This window comes from Alternaria novae-zelandiae (genome assembly GCF_023758075.1).
Source record: "Alternaria novae-zelandiae strain BMP 2774 chromosome Unknown scaffold_13, whole genome shotgun sequence".
In the NCBI taxonomy this organism is placed as follows: domain Eukaryota; kingdom Fungi; phylum Ascomycota; class Dothideomycetes; order Pleosporales; family Pleosporaceae; genus Alternaria; species Alternaria novae-zelandiae.
Genome location: NW_026056973.1, coordinates 686,611 through 710,140, shown reverse-complemented (window position 1 = coordinate 710,140; position 23,530 = coordinate 686,611). Strand labels below are relative to the sequence as shown.

Sequence of the window (23,530 nt, the reverse complement as noted above, 5' to 3'; positions counted from 1 at the left end):
TGGACAATCTAAACGGAGAAGACCGCTGCAACAGGCCTGTGTTATAAACTCCACGCTTGTCATGTCAACCTGCGATCAACAATCATAGCAGGGCGATGGGCGTCATGCATATCAATCACATAGCCTCCTCGTTGTGCATACAAGCGGGAGGACTATCAAATCTGCCGTTGGAACTCAATCGTTATGCTTGCATGGAGATCGCTCCATCGTCATTTTATGGACTGTGCCTCGTGCTTGCAGATCGTTTCTTACAGAGCTAGTACCAAGATGGAGCCCGGCACATAGGGCTGGAAATTTGGCATCTCGCGAGAAAATGAACGCCTGATGCTGCGGGTCGAGATCAGGCGGCCGAGTGGAGGCGATGAGCTGCGCCTCGGCTGACTGAAGCGAAGGAAGAGGGCGGTTTATAGATCATGGGTTGTGATGCACGGTTTCTGTCTCTCGTACGTAAGTGGTGGGATGTTAGGCTGATACCGCATTGGATTCCGATGACTGTGAGACCATGTCTGATGCTCGAAGTGAAGGAATGTACCCCGAGTGAGAAGGAGTCCAAGAGAAAGTGCTATGCCTGTTGAAGCTCACAGACTTCGAGCGACTAAGACGGAAAGATCGCCAAAATATACAGCTCGATGCAAGATGACATGACATCAAGAATCGAATGAACCAAAGTTCAGAGTCTACTATACTACTATGAATACACGTGAAGTCGAAAGACGATCAATAGTCCCATTTACGGAGCATCGACCATGTCCTACATGCTCAAGTGCCCTCTGAGCTTCTCCAACACCCCAGCAACAACCTTCTCGTTCTTGCCTTCCTGCCTCTTACTCTCCCTTGTCGCAACCTTCTCCAACTGCTTGGCCACATCCTTGTTCTCTACAGCCTGCCAATACGATTCCGAGCGTTCTACAAACCGTACGAAAGCTTCTAGCACAACTTCTTTCCCTTCCCAGCTCTTGCCACTAAGAGCCTTGTCTAGTACAGGCCAGATGACCTTCGCCGTAACGGGCTCGATCTTTTCGCTACCGACGGCGTTGGTGATTTGCAAGACACAGTCAGCAATGGTCTTGGCGGCTGTGTGTTTGATGGCCCACTGCCTGCTTTCTAGATGGGTTTCGGAGAGAGCGAGAATTTCTTTGAGGTAAAGAGATACGGTGCGGGAACCTGCGACATGATCATCCCATGTCTCTGTGAAGCTCTTGCGTGCTTGCTCTTCCGAGTCGTTCTTAGCCAGGAAGATGAATGGAAGCAGGTCTGACGCGAACGATGTGAAGCGGTCGGTAGCGTATGATGAGATGGCACGCATGATATCCGCGGCGAGTAGGCGGTTCCTGTCACTGTTTTCTTCAGACTCAAAGTACAGCTTGTGTACGAAGGTGACGGTGGCAACGATCTGTTTATCTGAAGCGAGGCGTGCCAGATAGCCAGCTGCAGCTGCATACGAGGAGCTGACGGTTTCATTGCGGTCGTGTATCTGCTTCTGAATCAACTTGAGGAAGCCGTCGGCGTATGGGTTGAACAAGAAGCGATGTCGTGTAGCCAGAGTGACCAGGACCCTCGAACATCCAACCTTTGACGGCAAACCAACTGCGTTTTTCATCGCAGCCTCAATGCGGGGCACGAGAGCTGCCATGGTGTCTGCATCTGCAAGGTCAAGGCAGCGCTCCACAGATTCGGTCAATGGTGATGAGCGCACGTTTGCAAGTCGCATGTCGTCTATCTTTTGCTCCGTGAGGTTGTACTTGCTGGCGTTGAGATGTACGTAGTTGATGGCTTCGGGCTCTAAGCTACTGAGCAGTCCGAGCAGACGTTCCACGAGCTCCGGAACGTGGGGATTAAGTGTTTTGGCGTTGCTCTTCTTGACGATCTGAAGCAAGGTGTGCACTGAGAACATACGGACCTCTTCAGCCGAAGACTCCAAGCCACTGGTGGAGAAGAGGAAGGGTATGACACGTTCGAGCTGGATGGTTGCGGATTTGTTTGACGCATCACCGGCTTCGAGGGAACGAGTGAGTATGCCAGTGAGGACACGGGCGAGAGATGCTGCTGCGACGCGGACGGTTTCCTTGATGTCATCGAGAACCTTGAACGTCTTTCCCCAGATCGCGTCAAGATATTTCTCGTACTATTCGAAGTCATCAGTATGCTTATTGTGTTGTACTGCGATTTCCTTACCTTTTCAATGCTTCGTCCTTGTACGAGGTCCGCGATAGCTGCGCAAGAAGCCTGACGAACGCGCCACTCCTTCGTGAGTATGCTGACTAGAAGATCGTCCATTATTGCGTCAAAATGTTTGTCGATAGTCGCCGAGGAGTCCTTGACGAGCGCGTTCCAAATGTCGTTCATCGAGCGTTGCACATTCGTGTTTGGATCGAACCTGAGTCCATGTTAGAATATGATGTCGTCAAAATGTTCAGTAGGTGTCTACTAGGTCAGCGAACATACCGATATCGATAGAGCTTCGGGTAAAGCTTGGGATTTTGGGCCAGATATCCGTCGACACTTGAATCGGAGAAGATGTTACTCAGGCCAAAGCGACCAAAAGCGGCTCTGCTTGACCAGATGGAATTATTCGATGCCATTGACATGAAACGGTATACCAAACTTGAATCTCCAACCTCAACTGCCAGGTTCAGAATATCCTTGTAAGTCGTGATGGACCCGTCTCCAGTGGGCAGTGCACCAGGCTCGAAAAGCTGAGTATCGTCCGTAACAGTACCAGCCATCTTGGACTTGTTGTCCGAGAAAGAGCCTACTAGATCGCGGACGAGGTCATCTTTGAGTTGGCGATCACCCTTCTCATACACCAACCCTAGTCCTCGCGAAGCTGCTTCCTGAACAACCTCATCACGATCAGAAAGACAATTCTTAAACGCTACCTGGCATTGGCCAAGGTAACTCTGCATCTCGGGCTTGTGACCACAGTACTGTAGGAGACACAGTAACCATATCACAGAAGCTTTCTTCAATGAGGGTTTGGTCTGCACGCAACCCTTCAACGTCTTTTCCAAAACTGCCCCAAGCGTCTTCTCACGTTTAGGTCCAGATGGTGTCTGTAGGGGCGCATCCCATGGGTCTTGCGGTTGGTTGGGATGTAGAATGTCGAGTTCGGAAGTCAGAGCCTTCGAGTCCCAGCCACTGGCGAAGCAGCTCAGAGCTTCACCGACCGAAAAGTGTACTTCCGGCTGACGGACCTCATGTAGCTCATATAGCTTGTCACCAATGGCCTTGTATTCTATAGCTTCCTCAGCTTCGGCTCCAGTCTCCTCTGTGATCATGGATAGATGGCCTAAAGCCACGATGGCACTGGTCGTGCCTGTCTTGGCAGAATCATATATTTGTTGCGCAATGTCTTCGACCTTTGCGTACTTGGACAGCAACGAGGGGGTGATAACGTAGAACAGACTGAGTTGATCGATGCAAGAGAAGGCTGCACCTTTCAAAGTCGCGTCCCGAGAGTCCTTCATGATCTCTACTACTGATTGTAACAGTTGTTGGATGGGATGATCATCAGTTATCGTTGCAGATGCTGCTCCACTTCTCCAGAACGCTCTGCTGTAATAGTAGCCAAGTGCTAATATGATGCCGCTTATCTGATTGATATCAGCACCGACAGCCGACTTCCAAGTGCTGAGCTTGTCGAAAAAGACTACTTGAGCAGATTGGAGAGCGTCTTGATCAATGCTATCGTGCGATGCTAGCAAGCCATACGCGTGGGCGGCGGCGAGTCGCCGCCCAGTGTTGCTAGCTATGATAGAGGGCTGCAAAGCGCGGAAGTCTCGGACAACGTTGGCTTGAACCCAGTGCTGTTGCGGTAGTAAAGATAGCATTCGCACGAAAGAAGTGCCAATGTCGCCAATGTCACTAACATCGTCTTTTGTGAGTCTGTCAAAACTGGCTCGTAATATCACTGCGAGCGATCGAGCGTGGGCTTTGTCTGCCGCGAATGCACGGAACGCTTGCCGAGCGCGCATGTCCGTAGTCATCTGGGCATCAAGCTTCCTGTCCCAATCTTCCGGAATTTCTTCACCCATCTCTTTGTCATGTAGCGCAGACTGCATCGCAACGCTAGAACAGAAGCTGATGACAATCGGTAGAGCTCCAGGGTATTGCTGGTAGAAGTGTTGTATCTGCACAAGAGCATCCTCTGACTCGTCGATATCCATCGCGTCTTCATCCTGCCCTTGCTGAACGATGATAAAGTTGACTAGCTTGTCGAAGTCCGGAAAGACCAATGTGCTTTGTTCGCGTTCGCCGGGTGGGGTATTGGACATTCTGAACCAGTATGGATCGAGACCACGTCGTCCTTCCTCTATGACCTCATGCCTTTCGGAAGCCCCTCCACTGACAGCGAGAATGTCGATCCATCGCGCCAGCACATCCTCATACGGAAGACAGCGGTTTGCAAATCGTGTCGCAACATAACGTGTGCTTCTTGTAAACCGATCTGAAGCTGGCGTGTTATGTTGATCTACAGACGCGTATCTAAGTAGTATCTGCCGGAACCTGGGCATGACGGAAGGATCGAATGGTTTCGAAAATGCGCCGAGTACTGAAGATAAGGCTTCCTCTATACTGACAGCTACGTCCTTTCCTGCCGAATCCTCACGGAGAGATCGAAACAAGAACTCTAACAAGTCCAGGGACGGTTCTAGGAGTATCTTTTCGGGGGCAGCCTTCGCCAACAGTCCGATGGTCTCATAGCCATAGCCTCGTAGCTCCATATCTTGGTCATGATCTGGAGTTGGCCAGCCTTGATCTTGGATGAAGGCCCTCAGGTTGCCTACCAGACTTTCAGCAACCTGGGAAAGGTCGGAGGACTGTCCACGACGTGCAACGAAGTTGACTAGTGAGAAGATGGCTGAGCGGAACTTGGAAGCTTCCCTCCCTGCTGTCTTGTTTGTCGCATTCAGTTCTGGTGAGAGAAGGCCTTCTTCAACGAGCCTCGCTATTTGCCGTGGGTATGCAGTGCACCTGACAGATCTTGACAAGACGTTGAGTATCCTGATTTGTAGTGGTGTCTTTACGGGCAACGATCCAGTCGTCGAGCTCGAGCCAAAGTAGAGTTCGAACAGAGCTTCCACAACTTCTGGTTGTTCAAGATCCTTGGATAGCATTACACGTTTCAGAGTGTCCTCGCCAACCTCTGATATCCGGGAGTTGGTATCTGCAGATGCGAATAGTGCTGGCAAGAACTTTTCATCTTCCTTGAACAGCCCACTTGCCATGAAGCGCGTGACCAGGGCTTTTGTTTCAGTCAGATTTAGGCCTGCATCGGAGGTGGGATCCCAGGCATCTGGCTTGCCCTGTAGCGTCAAAAACTTGTAGTCTTCGACAGATAAACCCGGACAACGCAACGTGGCTTGGGCCTGAGGGTTACTCTCTCGCACGATGCTTAGCATGAGTAGTTTCCCAAACCATCTTGAGAGGAAGGCCGCATCGTCATCGGAAAGGCCCAAAGTTGACCTCAGCTCATCGTCCTCCTTGCTGCCGCGGAGGGGCAGTTTGAAATGGACCAGAAGACGTAGAATGAGATGTAGCAGCTGAGAAGCATGCTGTTCTGACTTTTCAAAGTCTTTGGCGATGCCTTGCAGCAGGATGGGAAGGAGCTCCAGTCGTTCGGCGACTGTAAGCCGCGATATGCCTTGCTGAATGTAAAGGATGTCGAAATGGCGTATGAGAGAGATGTCGGGATTCTCTTTATACTGCTTTAGAAGAGCACTCACAGGGAGCTTGATGTCTCTGCGATGTTATGTTAGTGCAACACTTTTTCGGGCGAGGATGAAAGCGTACTGTGACTTTATGCGGGTGTTGATGTGTTGGCAGATGGAGATGACCTTATTCCGCACAGCAACGCTATCTGAGCCGAGTTTGAGGAGTAGTGGAGAGAGGTAGACTTTGAGCAAGTCCTCAAGCTTCTTCTCGGAGCTAGCAAGCGCAATGCGCATCTCGACTTTGCCCACCAGAGCAAGCTCTTTGGCTTCGGGGGTTTGTTCTGACGCCATGGCGCGATGTGATGTGATGGGACTATGGTATGAGGGTGCTGGTCAACAAACGCGAGTCTTATGGCAGGCGCAGCAGGCAGACGCGGATGGCGTGGCTCATGGGCGGCAGGAGGACTGGATGACCAAGCGATGCAGCGTCGTAGTGTACTGGGCCTCTCCGTCCGTGGTTGCCACATGTGGTGTCGGACATTCACAGCGACAGGGGTGGGCGCACGGGTACCGGGATGACGCAGTCGCACCTGCCTGCAACAATCGCATCGCGTCTTCGACGTGCTTCTGCCCACGTCGACGCCTGCTGCCTCTCTGCCACTCCTACAACACCGCCCGGCTAGCAATTCGCCGCCCTCCTAGCCCGTCCCATTGCCTTCGACCACCACCCCGCCGTGTACCCGCCAGCACGCCGGAGCCGCGCCTGTCACAAGCCGTCGACCGCACCTGCAATCACACTGGCACTCGACGCCCATAGCTCGCACTGTGTAGCCCCCTCACCGCCTCACAAAGCATCGCCGCACCCTGTGCACGCACCTCGATAGCCCTTGTCGGACGTTGATGGGTACTTAACTGCCCCGCCACGGTTCTCTCTCGACTGCAGTCGCGACCGCCACACACAATTCTCGACACACGCCCGACCACGCAAACTTGCTACGTGAGCCAAACAGCGCCTTCGGAATAGCACGCCGCCCTCACAAAGGCTTCCGCAACCTGCCCCATAGGTTAAAGAGTCGTCTTTCCCTGCCCAAGCTCAAGACCACGCTCAAGCACCCAAAGTCGAACCCCACACAGCCACCCAAGATGGACGACGAGAACGTCCTCAACTTCTGTGGCATCACTTCGTGCGACCCAGACAAGGCCGCCCAGTACCTGCGTCTCACCGATGGCAACCTGGAGCAGGCCATCCAACTCTTCTTCGACTCCCCCGGGCTCGCCGATGCCCCTTCTGCTCCCTCGCAGCCCTCGGCCGCCGCTTCCTCCGCACAGAACCCCATCAATGTCGACTCAGACGATGACATGGACTTCGACCCTGCGCCGCAAGGCACGACGCCACCCGCACGAGCACAGCCAGGCGTGGAAGATGACGAAGCCATGGCACGGAGGTTACAAGAGGAGATGTACGGCGGTGGCGCGCCTGGAGGAGCTGGCTCTGATGAGGTCCGCGCGCCCATAGAGCGGAGGATGGAAACACTCGTTGGGCCAGGCTCCAACTGGGGGCCTGCTGAGGACGAGGAGGATCTCGATGCCATGGTCCAGGAGCAGCTGGCTCGTCGGCGGACAGGTATGCCGCACACCTCATATATACAATTCCCGGACTTTGCTGACCCATCGGATCAAGGCCGCGCAGGTATCTTCAACCAGCACACCACCCACACCAACGTCTGGGACAACGCGACCGATTCGAGCACTCGGCGACGCGAGCTTGCGACCGCGACGGGCGGTGCTTCCGAGCAGTCCTCCAAGATGAACATGCTCGCAGAGCTATTCCGCCCACCATTCGAGATCATGTACCAAGGGTCCTGGGAAAAGGCACGAGACATGGGCAAGGATGAGGAGAAGTGGCTACTCGTCAACATCCAAGATCCTGCAATCTTTGATTGCCAGCGCCTTAACAGGGACATCTGGAAGAACGAAGACATCAAAGCGACGGTACGAGAGAACTTCATCTTTATGCAATATGCAAAGGACGACCAGCGTGGACAGCAGTACATGAACTACTACTTCCACGCCCGCGACAGCTCCGACGCCTACCCTCACATCGCCATCGTCGATCCCCGAACGGGTGAGCAAGTCAAGGTCTGGTCCGGCCCACCGATACCCGAGCCAGTCGAGTTCCATGCTCAGCTCCACGAGTTCCTTGATCGCTACAGCCTCAACGTCAACGCGAAGAACCCCGTAGCCAAGCGGAAGTCTGAGTCTAAGAAAAAGGACGTAGGCCGCATGACTGAGGAGGAGATGCTAGAGATGGCACTACAAAACAGCATGGACAACGGCAAGGGACCAAAGGATGATGACCCAGATGCTCTCACCAAATCTACGGACAACATCAAGGGCAAGGGCAAGGCCGAAGAAGCCGCACCGGAACCCGAAGCCGAGCCCGAGGCAGCTCCTTCAAACCCCGTCTTCGCCGCTATCTCTGCACATGCTCCTCACACCGAGCCGACCGTCACCGACCCCAAAGTCACGACGCGCATCCAATTCCGTGGGCCGTCAGGACGCCCAATCGTGCGCCGCTTCAACCTCTCGGATCCTGTTCGCCGCGTCTACGAGTGGATCAAGTCCGACGTACCCTGGGAAGGCAAGCAAGGAGCTGAGTTCGATCTGGCCTTCATGGGCAAGAACCTCCTCGACCACGTCGACGACACAATTGAAGTCGCTGGACTCAAGGGTGCGAGTGTCATGGTAGAGTTCTTGGACAATGAGTAGTCCAGACAGCCCAACGGCTGCGCTGCACCGCACCACGGTGCTACTTTCAGCGTATAGGCATACAAGAGACATGAGTAACGAATACGTAGTTAGATGTTTCCACGCATCACCGCTTGGACGACATACCTGGGGTCTTTAGATCTTCTTACATTGCCGCCACGGACCCGTGTGCGGCCAAATACCCTTGCATTCTTTGGGCACTTAATGGGTGGTCGTGTTAGTCTCAGTATTGAATTCTATCAGTACTTTATGAAAAGTTTCTTTGACCACTGATATACGTGCGTGGCATGGTATCTCAGAAAGTATGTGTGAAGGTGAGAATACGTTGAATTGTCATACGCTTCCGCCATGAGACGTGTCTAGCTATCCACCGCAGAATCCGCATCTTCGCCGATCTTGCTATGTACTCCAGTGCGCATCATCCGCGCCTACGCCATCAGGCGTTGAAATGTCAACTCACCCCCATCGATATAAACCCCCACTTATATCACCATCTTCATCATCAACCTTCATGGTCTCGTCCGAAGAGTATTCGTAATCTGTATCGCCCTCTTCCTCATCAACCTTCATGGTCTCTTCCGAGGAGTATTCGTGATCTGTATCGCCCTCTTCATCATCAACCTTCATGGCCTCCTCTGAAGAATGTTCGTGATCTGCATCGGCATCTGTACTCGCATCCTCGTCGTCGCCAAAGTCGATGTCGACGTCTTCGAACTCTGCATCGCTATCGTTTCCGTCCCAGGCATCTTCTTCTTTCGAGACGAAGAGATCATGCTTCCTTTCTTGAGTAGCCTCGTCGATGTCACGTTCTCCTTTCTCGACATCTCGCATGCTGACAAAAGATGGTGGGTTCATCTTCCCCTTCTTGTTCCCTTCTTGGTCCAATTCCATGGATTTTCGCTTCTTGTGTGGCTTGGATGGTGTGGGTTCGTGTTCACCATCGCCGAAAGCAGAGTCGTGATTACTGTTTTTTGGACTATCATTGCCGCGGGTAGATGGGTAGTTGTCAACTGACTCCGGTACAGGAAATTTTGGCACAGGAGGTCTTGCTTCCTGCTTGGAGAGCTCAATCGCAGCTTTGATGCCGTCCCATTCTCCTTCCGCATACCCCGCGTCTGCTGCATCGGCAACTGTTCCTCCTACTTCGCCATTGAGTTGAGCATCCAATGATCTTGCGTAAGCTAAGTCTCTTTCTTGCTGGGCTTCGCGCTCTTCTTCGGCCACTTTGGCGACTAAATCGGCATTTGCAGCCTGGATCGATGCGAACGCCTTCTGAGCATCATCGGCCGCTTCAGTCGAGGTCGTGGCATCGTGACATTCCAGATCGCCTGGTCGTACGTAGTCAGGTCTCTCTCTTTCAGGAACGCCGCGAATGGGGTCGGGGTTGTTGAACCAGTGTTCAGTACCGTAGTACTGTATTTGTAGTCTGCTTCTCATAGCTCGATACGCTTGCCATTGACTCTCGGGTACCGGCTGTTCTTCTGCTACTGGTGCAAGAACATTGCCATGGGGGTCTAAGTGGACGACTTGACCAGCGTGGGAGCGACCTAAGCGCGTCTTCGATGTGGTTACTTCCGGAAGTGTTGGCGTGGTCTTCAGACTGCCGCTGTTATCTCCCGTCCCCCTTTGCTTGTCCTGGCTTTGCTCTGCTTGTATCATGCTCTCCAGCCTTTTGTGATCCGCACGCTTGTCTGTCATTCGCTCCAAGATTCCCATGGGCGTAAAGACAGGATCATTGATAGGCTTGAAAGTTCGCCTGTTATTGCTCGTCGAGTCACCAGGAGGAGGAATGCCAGACTCAAGACTCATCTTCGAGCCAACCTCCAGCTGTGGATCGGGCGATGCGGGTCGATTTGCGTCATCCTCCTCTTCGTAGTACATGTTCACGGCGTCGATCACGTTGTAATTGAACTGTTCCAGCCAATTCTGGGCATCTTCAAAGTCGATGTCCACGCGCTCGCGAAATTCTTGTATCGCCTTAAAACTAACCTGGCTTCTTGTTGTTCCTTCGCCGGTCGTAGGCGGAGCTGCAGGCGTGTCTTGTGTTGGCAGCTTCTCGTCGCTTGAAGGCGTACTCTGAACAAGCCTTCGCGACGACTTGGGGGATGCAACCGTGTCAGATTCATCGATAGGCTGCGCAAGTTCGTCTTTTATCTTCCTGACCAGATTGCCCCTCTCTGCAGTCGCTTGGACTAATGCTTTTGCGAAACTCTCTTTGTCTTCGGCTGTGTCATCGCTATCATCACTTTCGTTCAAAGTCGCAATATCCTCGAGAACTTTATAAAATCGGTCCACAAGGTCTCGCTGCTTACCAGTGAGTGAGTTGTGTCCTTGTCGCCGGCGCCGGCCATACAGTTCGTTCTTCAGAAAGTCGTAAACCTCATCGTCGGTGTACTTTTTGTGGAGCAATTTGACGGTTTGCTCAATAGCGGCTCTTTGTACTTGGTGGTGCCGACCCGCGCTGATGGCAGTTACGCCCAAGATTTCCTCAGGCGTGTCGTCCCTTAGCCTGCTAGCATCCCCCACCAGCTTCTCGAGCTTTTGGAAGTCTTCGTTATCGAACCGCATCTTGCTGAACGCCAATCGCGCTGTTTCAAACATGTAGCGCCAGCGAATCTTCTCAGCCCTTGTGGGAGTGTCTTCAAACTTCCCGGATTGCTTCGGTACCTTCTTGAAAGTGGGCCAGCATATTCGTCGGGATTCTTCGTCTTCTACAGTGAGCTCTTGCCCGAGGAGCGATATTACCGAAGCAAGAATGGGGCCGTTGTACTATAAGCCATACGTTCAGCTAGGTCTTGGTCTCAAAGTACTAGCTGGTCCAACATACCGCTGTCGCCCCATGCACATCGGAATGGAACTTCGCGAGGTTTGCGCTTCCATGTACGCAGTACGCAAAGTCTAAACCGGTAACAAAAAAGTGCCGGATGTAAACGATGCAGCATGTGTCTCTCTCATTGACTTTCTTCTCCAAGGATAAATCGTATGCCTCGATCTCGTCGCTACGGTAGGGTGAGTAAAACCACTCTGTACGTAGTCTCTTGAAGCTGTTCGATTCGCATCTCAGTGTCCTATGCACGTTAGTTATGTGCTTGTGACTGTAGCAGCAATTATTACGCCTGTATGTATATCTTGCACCTCGTCTAGAGGAATGCTTCATCAGTCTCCCGTGCTTTTGTTAGCGGGGTAGGAAGGTTGTTGCTAAACATTGGTGTCATCGTGTTTGGCGGTGTCGTTGTTATTGTAAGAATATCTTGGTGAGCGTGAGCGATAGTAACACTGCGATGATTGTGATGAGATAACTATGCAGGACAGCAGTGGCGAGGTGAAACCTCAGACGACAGTGTTGACGCGAGAGGAAGCCGACCGTAGAAGCAAGGGCCTCGTAAGTTGGCAGCCGCATACACGTGGTCAAAACTCTGGGCTGTACTGCAAGTGGTGGGGAAGGTATAAACAGCATTCGTGCGCTAGATAATGGCGGCAGCGACCGACTTCCACCCCACATCGCAACCCTCAATGCTCCTCCATAATCTTTTCATCTCCGATCCGCTGGGTGAAGGTGACTGTTCTGTCCTTGATCCTCCAGACCCCGCTCGCACCGCGCACACCATCACAGTCGCCGTTCTTCGCTTCCAGCATTACCATGTCATCCACGTACTTGCCATACGCGCATAGCATCTTGCCCTCGTGAGGGCCTTGACCGAACTGCAAGACTCAGCATCTAGATCTGGCGATCTGGGTACGAAATGTCCATGTACGGCAAGCTAAGTCATGGCGCGACTCGAACGCTTTGACGGGCTTTCAAGGCAAACTGGTTGTTTCTAGAAAGTGAGAGTAAAAACTGAATTCTGACGACTTACGTGTACACCCTGGAAGTACGTTACAGCTCGCGCCGTCTGCGCATCGGATCTGAATGTGATGGTTTGCGTCGTGAGGTTATGATGTGTGCGGACTGGTCCGAGGCTGTGTACTGTCAGACTTCGTCTTCTTGCTTGTCAACATGCAAGTGATGAACCCACCGGTTTTTGATCGCATCCTTCACCTCATCAAGGCTCTTCATAGCTTCGTTGAAAGGGTAGCTGGCTTCGACATCGGATATGAAAACCTTCCCTAGCAGATCAAAGTCCTTCAAATCCAACGCCTGGCAATATCGCGATACGACATTCTTGATGGCCAAAACATCGAGTGGGTTAACGTCAGACATGACGGACGGCGCTTCAATTCTCAATCCATGGATGGGGAAGTGTTCTAAGGTTATAACCTGCTTCTCTCGGAACCCCGCCCCAGAGAGCCGGACCCTGATGGAGGGCGGTAGAGTGAGGTTCTCCTTCTGGTTCAGTACCAAGCATCATTACAGGATAGTCGATGCAATCGCGGCCCAGACGTCCTGTCCCTGCGTGTCGTCACATCGTCACATCACCCTACCATGGAAACATGACGGGCGATATTCACACGATACCTTGAAGCACGTGTAGCTCGCAGGGCGGATGTCATGTCGTTGCGTGTGTTTAACACAAGATTACGACGGGTAGGAACCTCTTGGAAGATCGCGCATATCTGCCGTTCGGGCACAGGGTTGCCGTCGGTCAGCACATGTCGGCAGCGAAGCAGGGGGCGGGGTGCGAACAAGAAGGACGGAGGGCATGTGATCGGCTTTGATTGGCTGAGACAGCCCACTTACCCCATACGGCAGGTTCAGAGAGACTGTGGATTATGGCGCCAGAAATTGAGTGAACATTGATTTCCACCCAACATGATTTCCCCTCCAACATGCGCTTGACATCGATCTCACCCCGACATCCAACCAAATCCGTGATTTTGGGCGATAAGGAATTTTGTATCGCGAGCGTTCCCTGTAGCGAGAAGGTCCTGCAGCAAGTGGCTGGCCAGCACTCAGTCTCTTGATGCCTCCCCAGGCCCGATCCTGTTCCCTCAAGATTGCTGGATTTGACGGCGCTGGCAAGACCTACCTGGTTGGGAAGGTTGAATGACGTAATGGTGTTGAGGGCCTTCCCATCGTGCACGGCAACTTTCTCGATTCTACAACTCTATCCTTTTCGCTGCATCATGCATGTACGCCTATCAATTTCTCATGCAAAGTGCCTACGAGACATGCCAGATCCGATGATTACTGAGGCTCGCCCTGGTCCTCCCAGACGCGTGATTCCTCCCGTTAGGATTCTCGCATGCCGCGTGCATATTGCCACGGCCACCCCTCCACATAGCCCTGGAGATCAACGCGCATTCGCCTCGACTCTCGTTCACCTTCTTGTAATGCTGGTAGCTAAGCAACTAAGTGCGTTCCGTAAGCAGCTTTTTGATTACTTCGCAGCTGTCCATGTGGGTGATTGTCCTCGTTCGGCGAATGCGCTGTATACGTTCACACGCGCCGAGCGTAGGCATCCACCACGGCGCCAGCACGACAGGCTTCCCCACCATCGCAACTGCAGCCATGAACACATACCAGGCGCATGCGTCCCATGCGCTTGTATATCGCATGCGAGCATGGTGTGAGCTCCGCTGGGTACCCCTCACGAAAGGCAGCCGATATGGAGCCAATCTACGCTGGGCGTGGAAGCGCTTTGTTAAGCACCTGGGCAACATAAATACTGTTGGTGCCTTGTTCTATCTCCATCTCTCAATCTTAATCCTGAGGTCCTATTCACTACGAGGTCTACTGGCAAGCCGTGCGCACAATGGCGATCTTTGATACAGCAGCCCTCGCCGCAAAGGCTGTGAACGCCGGTCTTGCTACGTTTGTGATTCTCTTTACAGCAATTTTGGGTCGCATATTCTACATGCAGAAGCTGCATCCTCTTTCAAAGTTCCCGGGACCGTGGTATGCGACTTCGTTCTCCGTCGTGGGAGCCGTAATCTCTGTGTTGCACAGAGAGCCTCAGTTCTTTATGTACCTGGTAGAGAAGTACGGAAGTAGGCGACCCTCTCATTTTCCTGAGCGACTGCAGCTTCTGACATTGACGCAGCGGACCGCCCAATACGCATATCCCCCACGATGTTGCTCTTTCCCAAGCCGTCCGCCCTCAAAGACATCTATCGGGACCCACAGTGCAACACTAGGGCTGGCATGTACGACAGTGGAGCCTTGGGACCTCCGCATCTGGTTTCCACGATAGATGGTGAAAAGCACCGTGTCTTGCGCAAGGCTCTATCGAACGCACCATGGTCCATCGGCCCCCTGAAGAACGCATGGGAGCCTCGCTTCGATAGCCACGTTTCCCTGCTCGTTGAGAAGCTGAGAGAACATGCTGAGGCCGAGCGCACCATCTGTCTTTCTGATAAGGTCGCCGAATTTGCAGCCGATATCCTCAGCATAATCTCGTTCACGCAGCCCTTCGGCAGTGTTGAGAACCAGCGCGATGAGAAATACTTGTTGACCAATTGGCGCAAAGGTTTGACATTCTTCGGCTTCTCGGGAAGGTTTCGATTCTTCCGGGAGCGAATCCTGCGACTGCCTATTCTAGGGGTCTGGCTGTTACCGACTACCTCTAATGACTACGGGATGGGCTGGTTGATGGGCGAGGCAGACCGCCAGGTCACCGTGCGAGAGCAGCAAAACAAAGAGAAGCCATATGATGGAAGGCCAGACTTCCTACAGCAGTAAGCATATTCAATGTTCCTTTAGGCATTGTCTTCGTACTTATTGCATCCAGCTGTCTCGATGCCCGTTTTTCAGATGGCTCACCACTGACCCCGACGCAAAAGCGTGCCCATGTTACGCTTCTTTACCAAGCTGGAGCAGACACAACTGGCACAGCAATGGGTTGCATTCTCCGACTCATATTGTCAGACCCGGCTACTCTCGCACGTGTTCGCGCAGAGCTCGATGCAGCAGATTCAGCAGACCTTCTATCAACTCCAATCCGTTATGATGAAACCCTCCAGCATCTGCCGTTCTTCATTGCATGCATAAAGGAGGGGCTTCGCCTTTTCCCACCGGCCCCCAATCTGTTCCCTAGGGTGACACCAAAGGGTGGCAAAGTCGTTGATGGACACTATGTGCCTGGCGGAATGGATGTCACTAGCCAGGCGTACGTTGTGCAGCGAGACAAGGGCTTCTACGGGAAGGATGCTGAAGATTTCAAGCCTGAGAGATGGATGCAAGGTGAGAAGAGAAACTTCGAGCTGGAAGCAGCTCAGTTCACGTTCGGGATTGGACCGAGGATGTGTTTGGGCAAAGATGTCGCAAAGTTGGAGATGTACAAGCTGTTGCCGGAGGTAAGTTTTTCCTGAAACAGATCTCGCGATGCTTCTTGCTAACTTGAAAGATTATTCGTCGGTTCGACATCCAGATCAACAAATCCGGCAGATATGTCGTCGACGGCGGTGTGGCGTACAACGTCGACTTTCTGGTTGAATTGGCAGTTAGGTAATAAGTATAGTAAACCCCGGGTATATTCACGATGATGTTCAGGTACATCTTGCATGTCCACGACTCTACCGTGAGGAGTACCGAACATGTGCCGAGCGGGTAAAGAGGCTAAAGGGCCATGCTCGAAGAATCCCTTCCCCCGCACACTTAGCAGATACCAAGCCCATCGACCCTGCTTGACATAAACGATCTTTAATTTCTCCGATATGTCTTGCATGGTGCACATGCGCTCTACACCGGGTACATTCTTGAGCCAGATCTGCCCAGTATGACCGACACTATGGAAGCTAGCTGTACGGGTGTAGTACTCTAAGAGACACATGTCAAGACGGGTATTTGCATCGTACTTTGAGATCATCAGATAGAAAACCCGGTTGGCATCGAATAACATCCGGGTCACAGATGAGATATATAGAGCCACCCAAGTCTTCACCATGGAAGTCACGGCCAATACCCAAGATGCATTTCTCTACCCTCAGCACCGTTCTGGCTTTGGCCAGCATCGCCACATGCACGCCTCTCGACCCTCGCCAGCAGACAGCTACAGCGCTTGATGCGGCCATGAAAGCGCGAGGCCGTTCCTACATCGGCACTTCTTTAACCATCCGCAATGACAACACCGAGCAGAACATCATCCGCAGTGCGGAATTCGGTTCCATTACGCCTGAGAATGCTATGAAGTGGGATGCCACAGAGCCCAATCGGGGCCAGTTCAACTGGGGACAGGCAGATGCTGTTGCGAACTTTGCGACCCAGAACGGAAAGCAGGTAGGATATCCATCATAGCACCGCAGGTAAACACTGGCAGTGATATGAGCTAACAGGTACAATAGATGCGCTGCCATACATTAGTCTGGTACAGTCAGTTGCCAGGCTGGGTAAACCAAATCAACAACAACGCCACCTTGATGGGCGTAATGGAGAACCACATCAAGCAAGTCATGGGAAGATACAAGGGGAAATGTACCCACTGGGACGTCGTCAACGAAGGTACAAACACTACGTGAGAGCAAGAGACATGAACCCAGCTGACGTACTACCAACAGCGCTCAACGAAGACGGCACAAACAGAGACAACGTCTTCCTCCGCGTAATCGGCGAACAATACCTCCCCATCGCCTTCCGCATGGCCGCTGCCGCCGACCCAACCACCAAACTCTACTACAACGACTACAATCTCGAATACGGCTCGGCCAAGCACCAAGGCGCCCTCCGCATCGTCAAGCTCGTGCAATCCTGGGGCGTCAAGATCGACGGCGTGGGTCTGCAGGGCCATGTAGTCTCTGAGCCTACAGGCACCCAGAGCGACATTACGCCCAGCACAGCGGTGTTGACCAAGGTACTTCAGGATTACGCTGATCTTGGTGTTGATGTTGCGTACACCGAGTTGGACGTACGATCCCGCACGCCGAGTAACTCGCAGAAGTTGACAGATGCGGCGGCGGCTTGGGCGAGGATTGCTCAGAGTTGTATCAACGTGCAACGCTGTGTCGGCATGACTATCTGGGTAAGTTTCAGCTGTTTCACCCTTCATCTACCATGGCTTGTGTATGTGTGCTGACTTGTCGTGATCAGGGTGTTGCGGATAAGTATTCCTGGGTTCCTGGCACCTTCAACGGTGAGGGATCTGCATTGCTCTGGACAGACAACTTCCAGAAGAAGCCTGCTTACACAGCTTTCTTGGATGTGTTGAACGGAAAGAACACAACGCAGACGTAAGCGTCCTTTTATGCTGAAATTGAGCAAAAAGGTATTGAGAGTTTACCTGTCAAAGAGAAGGAGTGGGTTGCACGCCTGTTTACTTTCAGTTTCCAAATCCTCTTCTACTGAATACAATTCCGTTCGATTTCAACGTGCCTTCTCCATCCTCATCTATGTCTTCTCCTACTTTCTGATATCTGCTCTCCACCTCCGTCTAAGCCTTCTTTCCCACCAAACGATCAAAGTGCTCAAAGCAGAATTTTCCTCCGACAAAACACGTCGCTACCCACTTCAACCACGCTGCGCTTAAGAAACCAACACCATGCTCTTTCAATCTCTTCATGAACATGAGTGTCTCAACTGCGTGAGCGCCGTAGAGGAAGTAGAACAACCCAGTCTGAATCCATCGTCCAGCTGTAGCAACGTTTTCCGGAAGCGGTGAGTTGAGGTTGCCAGGATGAAGTATGGCGGGGGTGGGAGCAGCGGCAAGGGCCATTACGATGCCACAGATGATGATGGGCTTGAGGTGTGGGCTCGAAGGCGGCGTGTATGTGTTGCGAAGATTTTTTGGCGCCATGGTTGGTGATATTGCTTTGGCGTTTGGTAGCTGAAATTCTGCTGGGTCGTTCCTCTGGATGCTACTGATCTGTGTGAGCGTCCGTAGGTACCTAGTGATGAAGCTTTCCAAGGGAGCAACATACCAGCGAGAACACCACGAATGATGGGGGACTGTGTCTAGTATCCTGCACAGACCTGCGTAACGTTATTTCTCAGCTTCGGAAACGTGAACGAAACACTCGACAGCAGACAAATAAGTTGTTCTTCGTTCGTCCATCAAAATGTGACGCGTTGCTACACGGTTTCCACCTGCTGCCGAGGTACTTTTAACCGCCAAGCCTCCCCATTTGCATCCTCGATTGACAATGACAGTCGCACCCAACGAGTCAGCGCCGTCGCGGACAACCTCGAGGCCAAAGACCTACCACCTGAATAACCCTTACAGCATCTATAAGCCCAAAACACCAAACTCACGCGTCTCCTCCCGACTCCAACCAACCCACCCGCTCAAAGTGGGGCCATTTACCGCATACGGCAGTCTGACATAGCAAACCGTGGATTACTGGAACGGCTGCAAACGTATACTTAGCCTTGTGATTATGCAGCAACATGCGATCACATGAAGCGCTAAGGACCCTTTTTTGGGGGGAGGGGGGCGACGGCGCGGCGTTGGTAAAGTAGTGGGTTGTTGCTAGGAATCGGGGGCCGTTCATGCAGCCGTGTGGCACGGGCGGGTGTTGAGGGGTGAACTTTGGAAGCAGGAAGGGAAGATTGTTGTGGACGGCGATGTGAGCAATACGACTTCTTATGCTGGGCGTTGGGTTTGAAAGAGTCGGTTGTGTATGTTGATTAATGATACCGGCTTGAATGCAAGTGTTTAGAGAGATGTGGAGAGAAGCACCGGTTTTGTTGAGAGTTTGGTACAACTATGCACCAACGCTTGATGCGGAGCCGCAGAACGCCTTTCTACAACACAACCACCAAATACTTCTACTTAAGAAAGCTGCTATGAAACCTTCCTATCCTTCCTAACTTCCACTAAACCTTCCCAAACTCGCTCCATCGCAGCAGACACGGCAATGCACAACCCTCCTCCCACCTGGCACCGACCCACGCACCCCTACCCCTCGGGCTTGATCCCGTGCCGCTTCCCTCACAAGATCTCACCCGTCATCCGCATTCCACCAACCCAACCCACACACACCACACTACATCCCCCTAATTAACCCATTTCCACTCCTTCAATACAGCACCCTACAGGGAACAACCCGCCAACCCGTTCACCACACGACTCGCCAAACAACCGGAGGTAAGTATACCGGTGTGACAATCCACTCTTTCCACACAAGGAACCCAGTTCGCAGCCAATGACCGTGCGCTGCGCGTGCGCATCCCGTGCAGTAGAGCGAGTGTCGCGCTTTTCGCTTTTTCTCGCCTTTTTGCGAGGTGCAGTGTGAGCATGGATCAAGGTGGTTGTGTTGCAGTGATCGATGAGAGTTGGGGAAGTTGCTGCATGGGGAAATGGCGGGTGGGTTGTGGTGGGTGTTGTTGTCTTGGGTGTGGGATGGGGTGGTGAGGTGGGTTGTAGTGGGCTGCGAAGAGAGGGATGATTCTCTCTCATTCGTGCTTTTACCTATTTATTAACATTATAGTGGCAGCAGGGCATAATCGTGCAAACGTTGGACATGTGGTTTTTCCTAATATTACACGTTTCTACCTTCCTTCGTAGAAAGTATGGCCGTAACCTCGTTTTCCTTTTCCAACACCAACTCATCACGTCTTGTCTATCTCGCATAGTCTTTGACTAGACAGCGCTCACTTCGGCCTTCATGACCTTGTCGTCAATCGGTTTTGTAGTTTTCAGAACTGGTGTAGTGACCGCTGAATCGTTTCGCTGGACGTGGGGTATAGAACCGATGGTCGGGGTTGTCGTTGAAACGGGACTCGCAACAGGACTGAGGTTGCTGAGCGTGCAGTTCAGACGTAACACCCGGTACGAACTCGATTCGTTTGAGAAGCGGAAAGAGGGAAATTCTGTAGCGTCGAAGAAGGGTCGCATTTTGCAAAGAACGGCTTTGGAGATTTGTTTCAAGAGACGGAGTTTGAAGGGCTGTGGAATGTTGTACTGGAGCATCACTAGAAGCCTATAGAGCTCTCTATATAGTTTGCATTTCTCGTCTGGCCCCTCGGAGATGGCGCAGTCTCGATCGAATGGACTTTAAATGAACGGACGAGCGCGCTTGAAGAACAATACTAAGACATTTTGGTGGCGTTTGAGGAAGGGATGAGCGTTGTAAGCGATATTGGGAGCGATGAAAGTAGAGTCGGCCGATATGAAGATGCAAGATCAGATATCGAAAAGCAGACAAGGTAAAGAAGATGAGCGGGCCATGTGAGATTTGAGTAAAAAACTTGGACCCGGATTCCTGAAGTGGAGCACTGTGCCACTTCGTGTAAGCAGGGCATCAGCCTATCAGTACCCAATATCACACGTCGTAACATCCTCGACAAAATGCTTCTCACGATAGCTTCTCGTCCACCAAAGATACCACGGCACAACATTCATCTTAATCTTATGACCCAACCTAAAATGACGATGTACGAAGTCAGTGTATATCTCACACGCAGTCCGTACATGGGAGATCTTACCAAGGCGTATCCTGCACCGTCTTGACCACACTCTGACTCTCATCGAACGCAGTGTCGATACGAGCACGTCTCAGAGTCTCGTACGCATCAAACGCTTCTTTGACCGGTACACCCTCATCGCGTTTACTCTCCATCCACTTGGCCAAGCAGCGCGAGAACAAGACACCATCTTCAAAGACAATACCCGTTGACTCGCCTTGCGGAGGCATAGCATGAGCAGAGTCTCCAATCAGCATAACGCGGTCGGTAGCCCATCTACCTCCCTTGGAGAGCGTAAACACAGGCCAGAGATACAGACCCTCTGCGTCTTCAATCCAATGCGCAATCTGCGGGTTCGCAGCACCAGAATACCGCTCTAGCATTTCGTCCCGCGTCTTCTGCGCATCGGCGCCTGCTGCTTTCCAGCCGTTTCGGTCGGCGATCTCGGGGACTTGCATCAGTGCGCCTACGTAGATGCTTTCGCGGGCTTGGTCGTGGAAAGACGTCAACATCATGCCGCGACGGCCAAAGTTCATGCCGCTGACGTCAAAGTGCGTGGGCTCGTAGTCTTTGCTGTCTTCGGACATCTTTCGTCGGGGGGCAAAGCCAAAGGCGTTGCAGATTCCGCTGTACATTGCTTTGCGCTCGGGCTCGACGTGCTTGAGACGGGTGACGCTGTGGATGCCGTCGCATCCGATTAGTATGTCTGCGGTTGCGCTTCCGCCGTCTTCAAAGTCAATGGTGACGCTGGTGTCGCTTTCGTTGATCTTGGTTGTCTTTTTGCCGCAGATGAGCTTGATGTTGGGCTGCTTCTCAATGGCGGCAAGTACTCCCTTGAGTGCTTCTCCTCTCGTGATTCTCAAGGCAGTAAATGGAGGATCGCCCAGCCCTTTTCCGTCCGGTCCTTTGAATGAGCTCTCTGCTATCTTGACGTTGGTGTAGAGATCGAAGACTTCGACCGCGAGACACTCGGCGCCATATCCTTTGGCGCGGATCTCATCGAGAGCTCCTAGATGTGATAGTAGACGCAGAGCGTTGGGTGTGAGGTTTACGGCACCGCCGATGGTAGCGGGCTCAGGCCGGATCTCGAATATGGTGATGTTTGGTGGTGATGAAACAGGGGCGAACTTTGTGAGGGAGAGGGCAGTTGTTAGGCCAGCTATGCCGCCACCTAAAATGATGATGTCCATCGGCTTTGGAGAGGCCATGGTGGGATGTGTGCGAGTATTGCTTTTCAGTGTCGTAGTAGCAGCTCTCGATTGACAATACCCCCGTGTTTGAATGACTTGTGTGCTCGTCAATGGTGAGATGTTGAAGAGTGAACTTGAATTTCAAACACAGAAAGCTGTACATATACACTTTACGCAGAATGCTTGCCACACATCGGGCGGGAAGCCCTTGTTCGTGTACCTGTGGAGGCCTGACCTAGCGCGGACTGTGCACGTAGGTGGTACTCCGGCGTGTCGAGTTCTCGGTAAAACGTTGGGGAACCGATCAACTAACATCATCAGTCTAGCAAGCCCGAACGGCCCGCCAACGTTGACTTATGCGCCTGCCTGGTTGCGATATATGCAGGGCTCCTGTTATCAGTACAACAGGATGTCAGGTAGAGGCAAATCCTGGGTAACACAATGCTGGTATTTCGCTACAGATTCAAATTCCAAACGCCGGTCCATCATGCCTACTAACTTACAGGATATACATTGTGCGCTAACAAGTTCTCCATCCACTGAAATGCCTCTACTGCTTCTTCTGCGCGTTGGGGCCCATCTCCTTGCTGAAGGCGAAGTATGAAACCTCGAGACTGGTGAGGGCTCGGATACCGACCAGAAGGATGAGGAACAGCGGGATAATAGCAGCGAATCCCATGAAGATACCGGGTGTGAAGTACTGGTACTTCTCGAACAGGCCGCCCTCCGTCGAGTTTGCCCGCTTGGCATGCGAAGAGAGATCGCGCTTCAGCTCCATCTGCACGGATTCTGGGAAGGAGGTCTCCATCTCGTAGGTGTGGTGCTCGAGCGACTCCTTGGCTTGCGCCTCGGTGGGAGGGGTGGTGATGTAGATGAAGGTGTAGTCCTGGGACTTGGCCGAGTTGACAATCAGGTTGCCGAACTTGGTGTCTGTACTGGTCAGCCCGGGTAGAGTATCCTGAGTATGTACTGCCTACCATCGCGTTGAAGTTGCTCGATGCGGAACGCCTGCGAGCCTGGGCGCACTGGGTTGGTTGTTCGACCGAAGAATCCACCATCCTGCCCACACTTGGACACCAGATGGTCGGCGAGGGCTCCCGCATCGACAGTGCCGACAACGTCGGGAATCGCCACAGTCGACTTGACTTCGGAGTGCTGGCCAGACATGTACTGGCTCAGTTGTGGCATGGCGCGTCCGTCTGCGTAGTCGGCGGCGGAAACGCCATCCTGCTCGATGATGATGTACGACTTGGTCGGGCAGTGCTCGAGGGCCTTGAGGATGTCGACGGTGACTTCGGATGACTCAGCGATGGCGGCGTCGTTGTTGGGGATCAGGAGGCTGCAGCTGTTAGCTTGGACGTCAGGATGCGCGGCGTGCGGTGACGGAGGCGTACTCGGCCGTGGAGAAGAGGAAGAAGGGCGACGTGTTGCGGAAGGCGAGGGCCGAGGGTAGCGCTGCCAGAGCGAGGGCGCCGACGAGTGACTTGACCATGATGGGGGCGAGGGCGGGTGCGTGGGTGGTCGGCGGGCGATGGTGTTGTTCGCGCTGTGAAGCTCCAACGCGGCGACCATGGACGCCCGGAACTAGCCGTAGCCTCGATTGGCCGGACCCTGGGTATGACGCGCCCATGGAATTTCCGATG

General features: G+C 52.8%; 8 protein-coding genes across 8 annotated transcripts; 3 read left to right on the top strand and 5 right to left on the bottom strand.

Annotated features, from left to right (window-relative positions):
* Positions 1-751: 751 nt before the first annotated feature.
* On the bottom strand, positions 752-6,005 carry J4E88_006751 (uncharacterized protein; the record flags this gene model as incomplete). The annotated part of the gene is made up of 4 exons (XM_049400373.1): positions 752-2,125; positions 2,176-2,377; positions 2,446-5,742; positions 5,794-6,005. The coding sequence occupies 4 exons, from the start codon at positions 6,003-6,005 to the stop codon at positions 752-754; spliced, it is 5,085 nt and encodes a 1,694-aa protein (XP_049253992.1).
* Positions 6,006-6,797: 792 nt separating this feature from the next.
* On the top strand, positions 6,798-8,423 carry J4E88_006750 (uncharacterized protein; the record flags this gene model as incomplete). Its single annotated transcript, XM_049400372.1, has 2 exons — positions 6,798-7,278; positions 7,336-8,423. The coding sequence occupies 2 exons, from the start codon at positions 6,798-6,800 to the stop codon at positions 8,421-8,423; spliced, it is 1,569 nt and encodes a 522-aa protein (XP_049253991.1).
* Positions 8,424-8,879: 456 nt separating this feature from the next.
* J4E88_006749 (uncharacterized protein) lies at positions 8,880-11,925 on the bottom strand (the record flags this gene model as incomplete). The annotated part of the gene is made up of 3 exons (XM_049400371.1): positions 8,880-11,192; positions 11,251-11,447; positions 11,919-11,925. 3 exons carry the CDS (start codon positions 11,923-11,925, stop codon positions 8,880-8,882), a joined length of 2,517 nt encoding a protein of 838 aa, XP_049253990.1.
* Positions 11,926-11,933: 8 nt separating this feature from the next.
* J4E88_006748 (uncharacterized protein) lies at positions 11,934-12,624 on the bottom strand (the record flags this gene model as incomplete). The annotated part of the gene is made up of 3 exons (XM_049400370.1): positions 11,934-12,125; positions 12,281-12,383; positions 12,440-12,624. The coding sequence occupies 3 exons, from the start codon at positions 12,622-12,624 to the stop codon at positions 11,934-11,936; spliced, it is 480 nt and encodes a 159-aa protein (XP_049253989.1).
* A 1,809-nt stretch (positions 12,625-14,433) lies between these two features.
* On the top strand, positions 14,434-15,811 carry J4E88_006747 (uncharacterized protein; the record flags this gene model as incomplete). The annotated part of the gene is made up of 3 exons (XM_049400369.1): positions 14,434-15,038; positions 15,092-15,656; positions 15,707-15,811. The coding sequence occupies 3 exons, from the start codon at positions 14,434-14,436 to the stop codon at positions 15,809-15,811; spliced, it is 1,275 nt and encodes a 424-aa protein (XP_049253988.1).
* A 458-nt stretch (positions 15,812-16,269) lies between these two features.
* XYL1_2 (NAD(P)H-dependent D-xylose reductase (XR)) lies at positions 16,270-17,529 on the top strand (the record flags this gene model as incomplete). The annotated part of the gene is made up of 4 exons (XM_049400368.1): positions 16,270-16,578; positions 16,644-16,800; positions 16,857-17,317; positions 17,386-17,529. 4 exons carry the CDS (start codon positions 16,270-16,272, stop codon positions 17,527-17,529), a joined length of 1,071 nt encoding a protein of 356 aa, XP_049253987.1.
* A 3,185-nt stretch (positions 17,530-20,714) lies between these two features.
* Positions 20,715-21,905, bottom strand: J4E88_006745 (uncharacterized protein; the record flags this gene model as incomplete). The annotated part of the gene is made up of 1 exon (XM_049400367.1): positions 20,715-21,905. The coding sequence occupies one exon, from the start codon at positions 21,903-21,905 to the stop codon at positions 20,715-20,717; it is 1,191 nt and encodes a 396-aa protein (XP_049253986.1).
* Positions 21,906-22,437: 532 nt separating this feature from the next.
* J4E88_006744 (uncharacterized protein) lies at positions 22,438-23,379 on the bottom strand (the record flags this gene model as incomplete). The annotated part of the gene is made up of 3 exons (XM_049400366.1): positions 22,438-22,817; positions 22,865-23,226; positions 23,282-23,379. 3 exons carry the CDS (start codon positions 23,377-23,379, stop codon positions 22,438-22,440), a joined length of 840 nt encoding a protein of 279 aa, XP_049253985.1.
* Between the last annotated feature and the right edge of the window lie 151 nt (positions 23,380-23,530).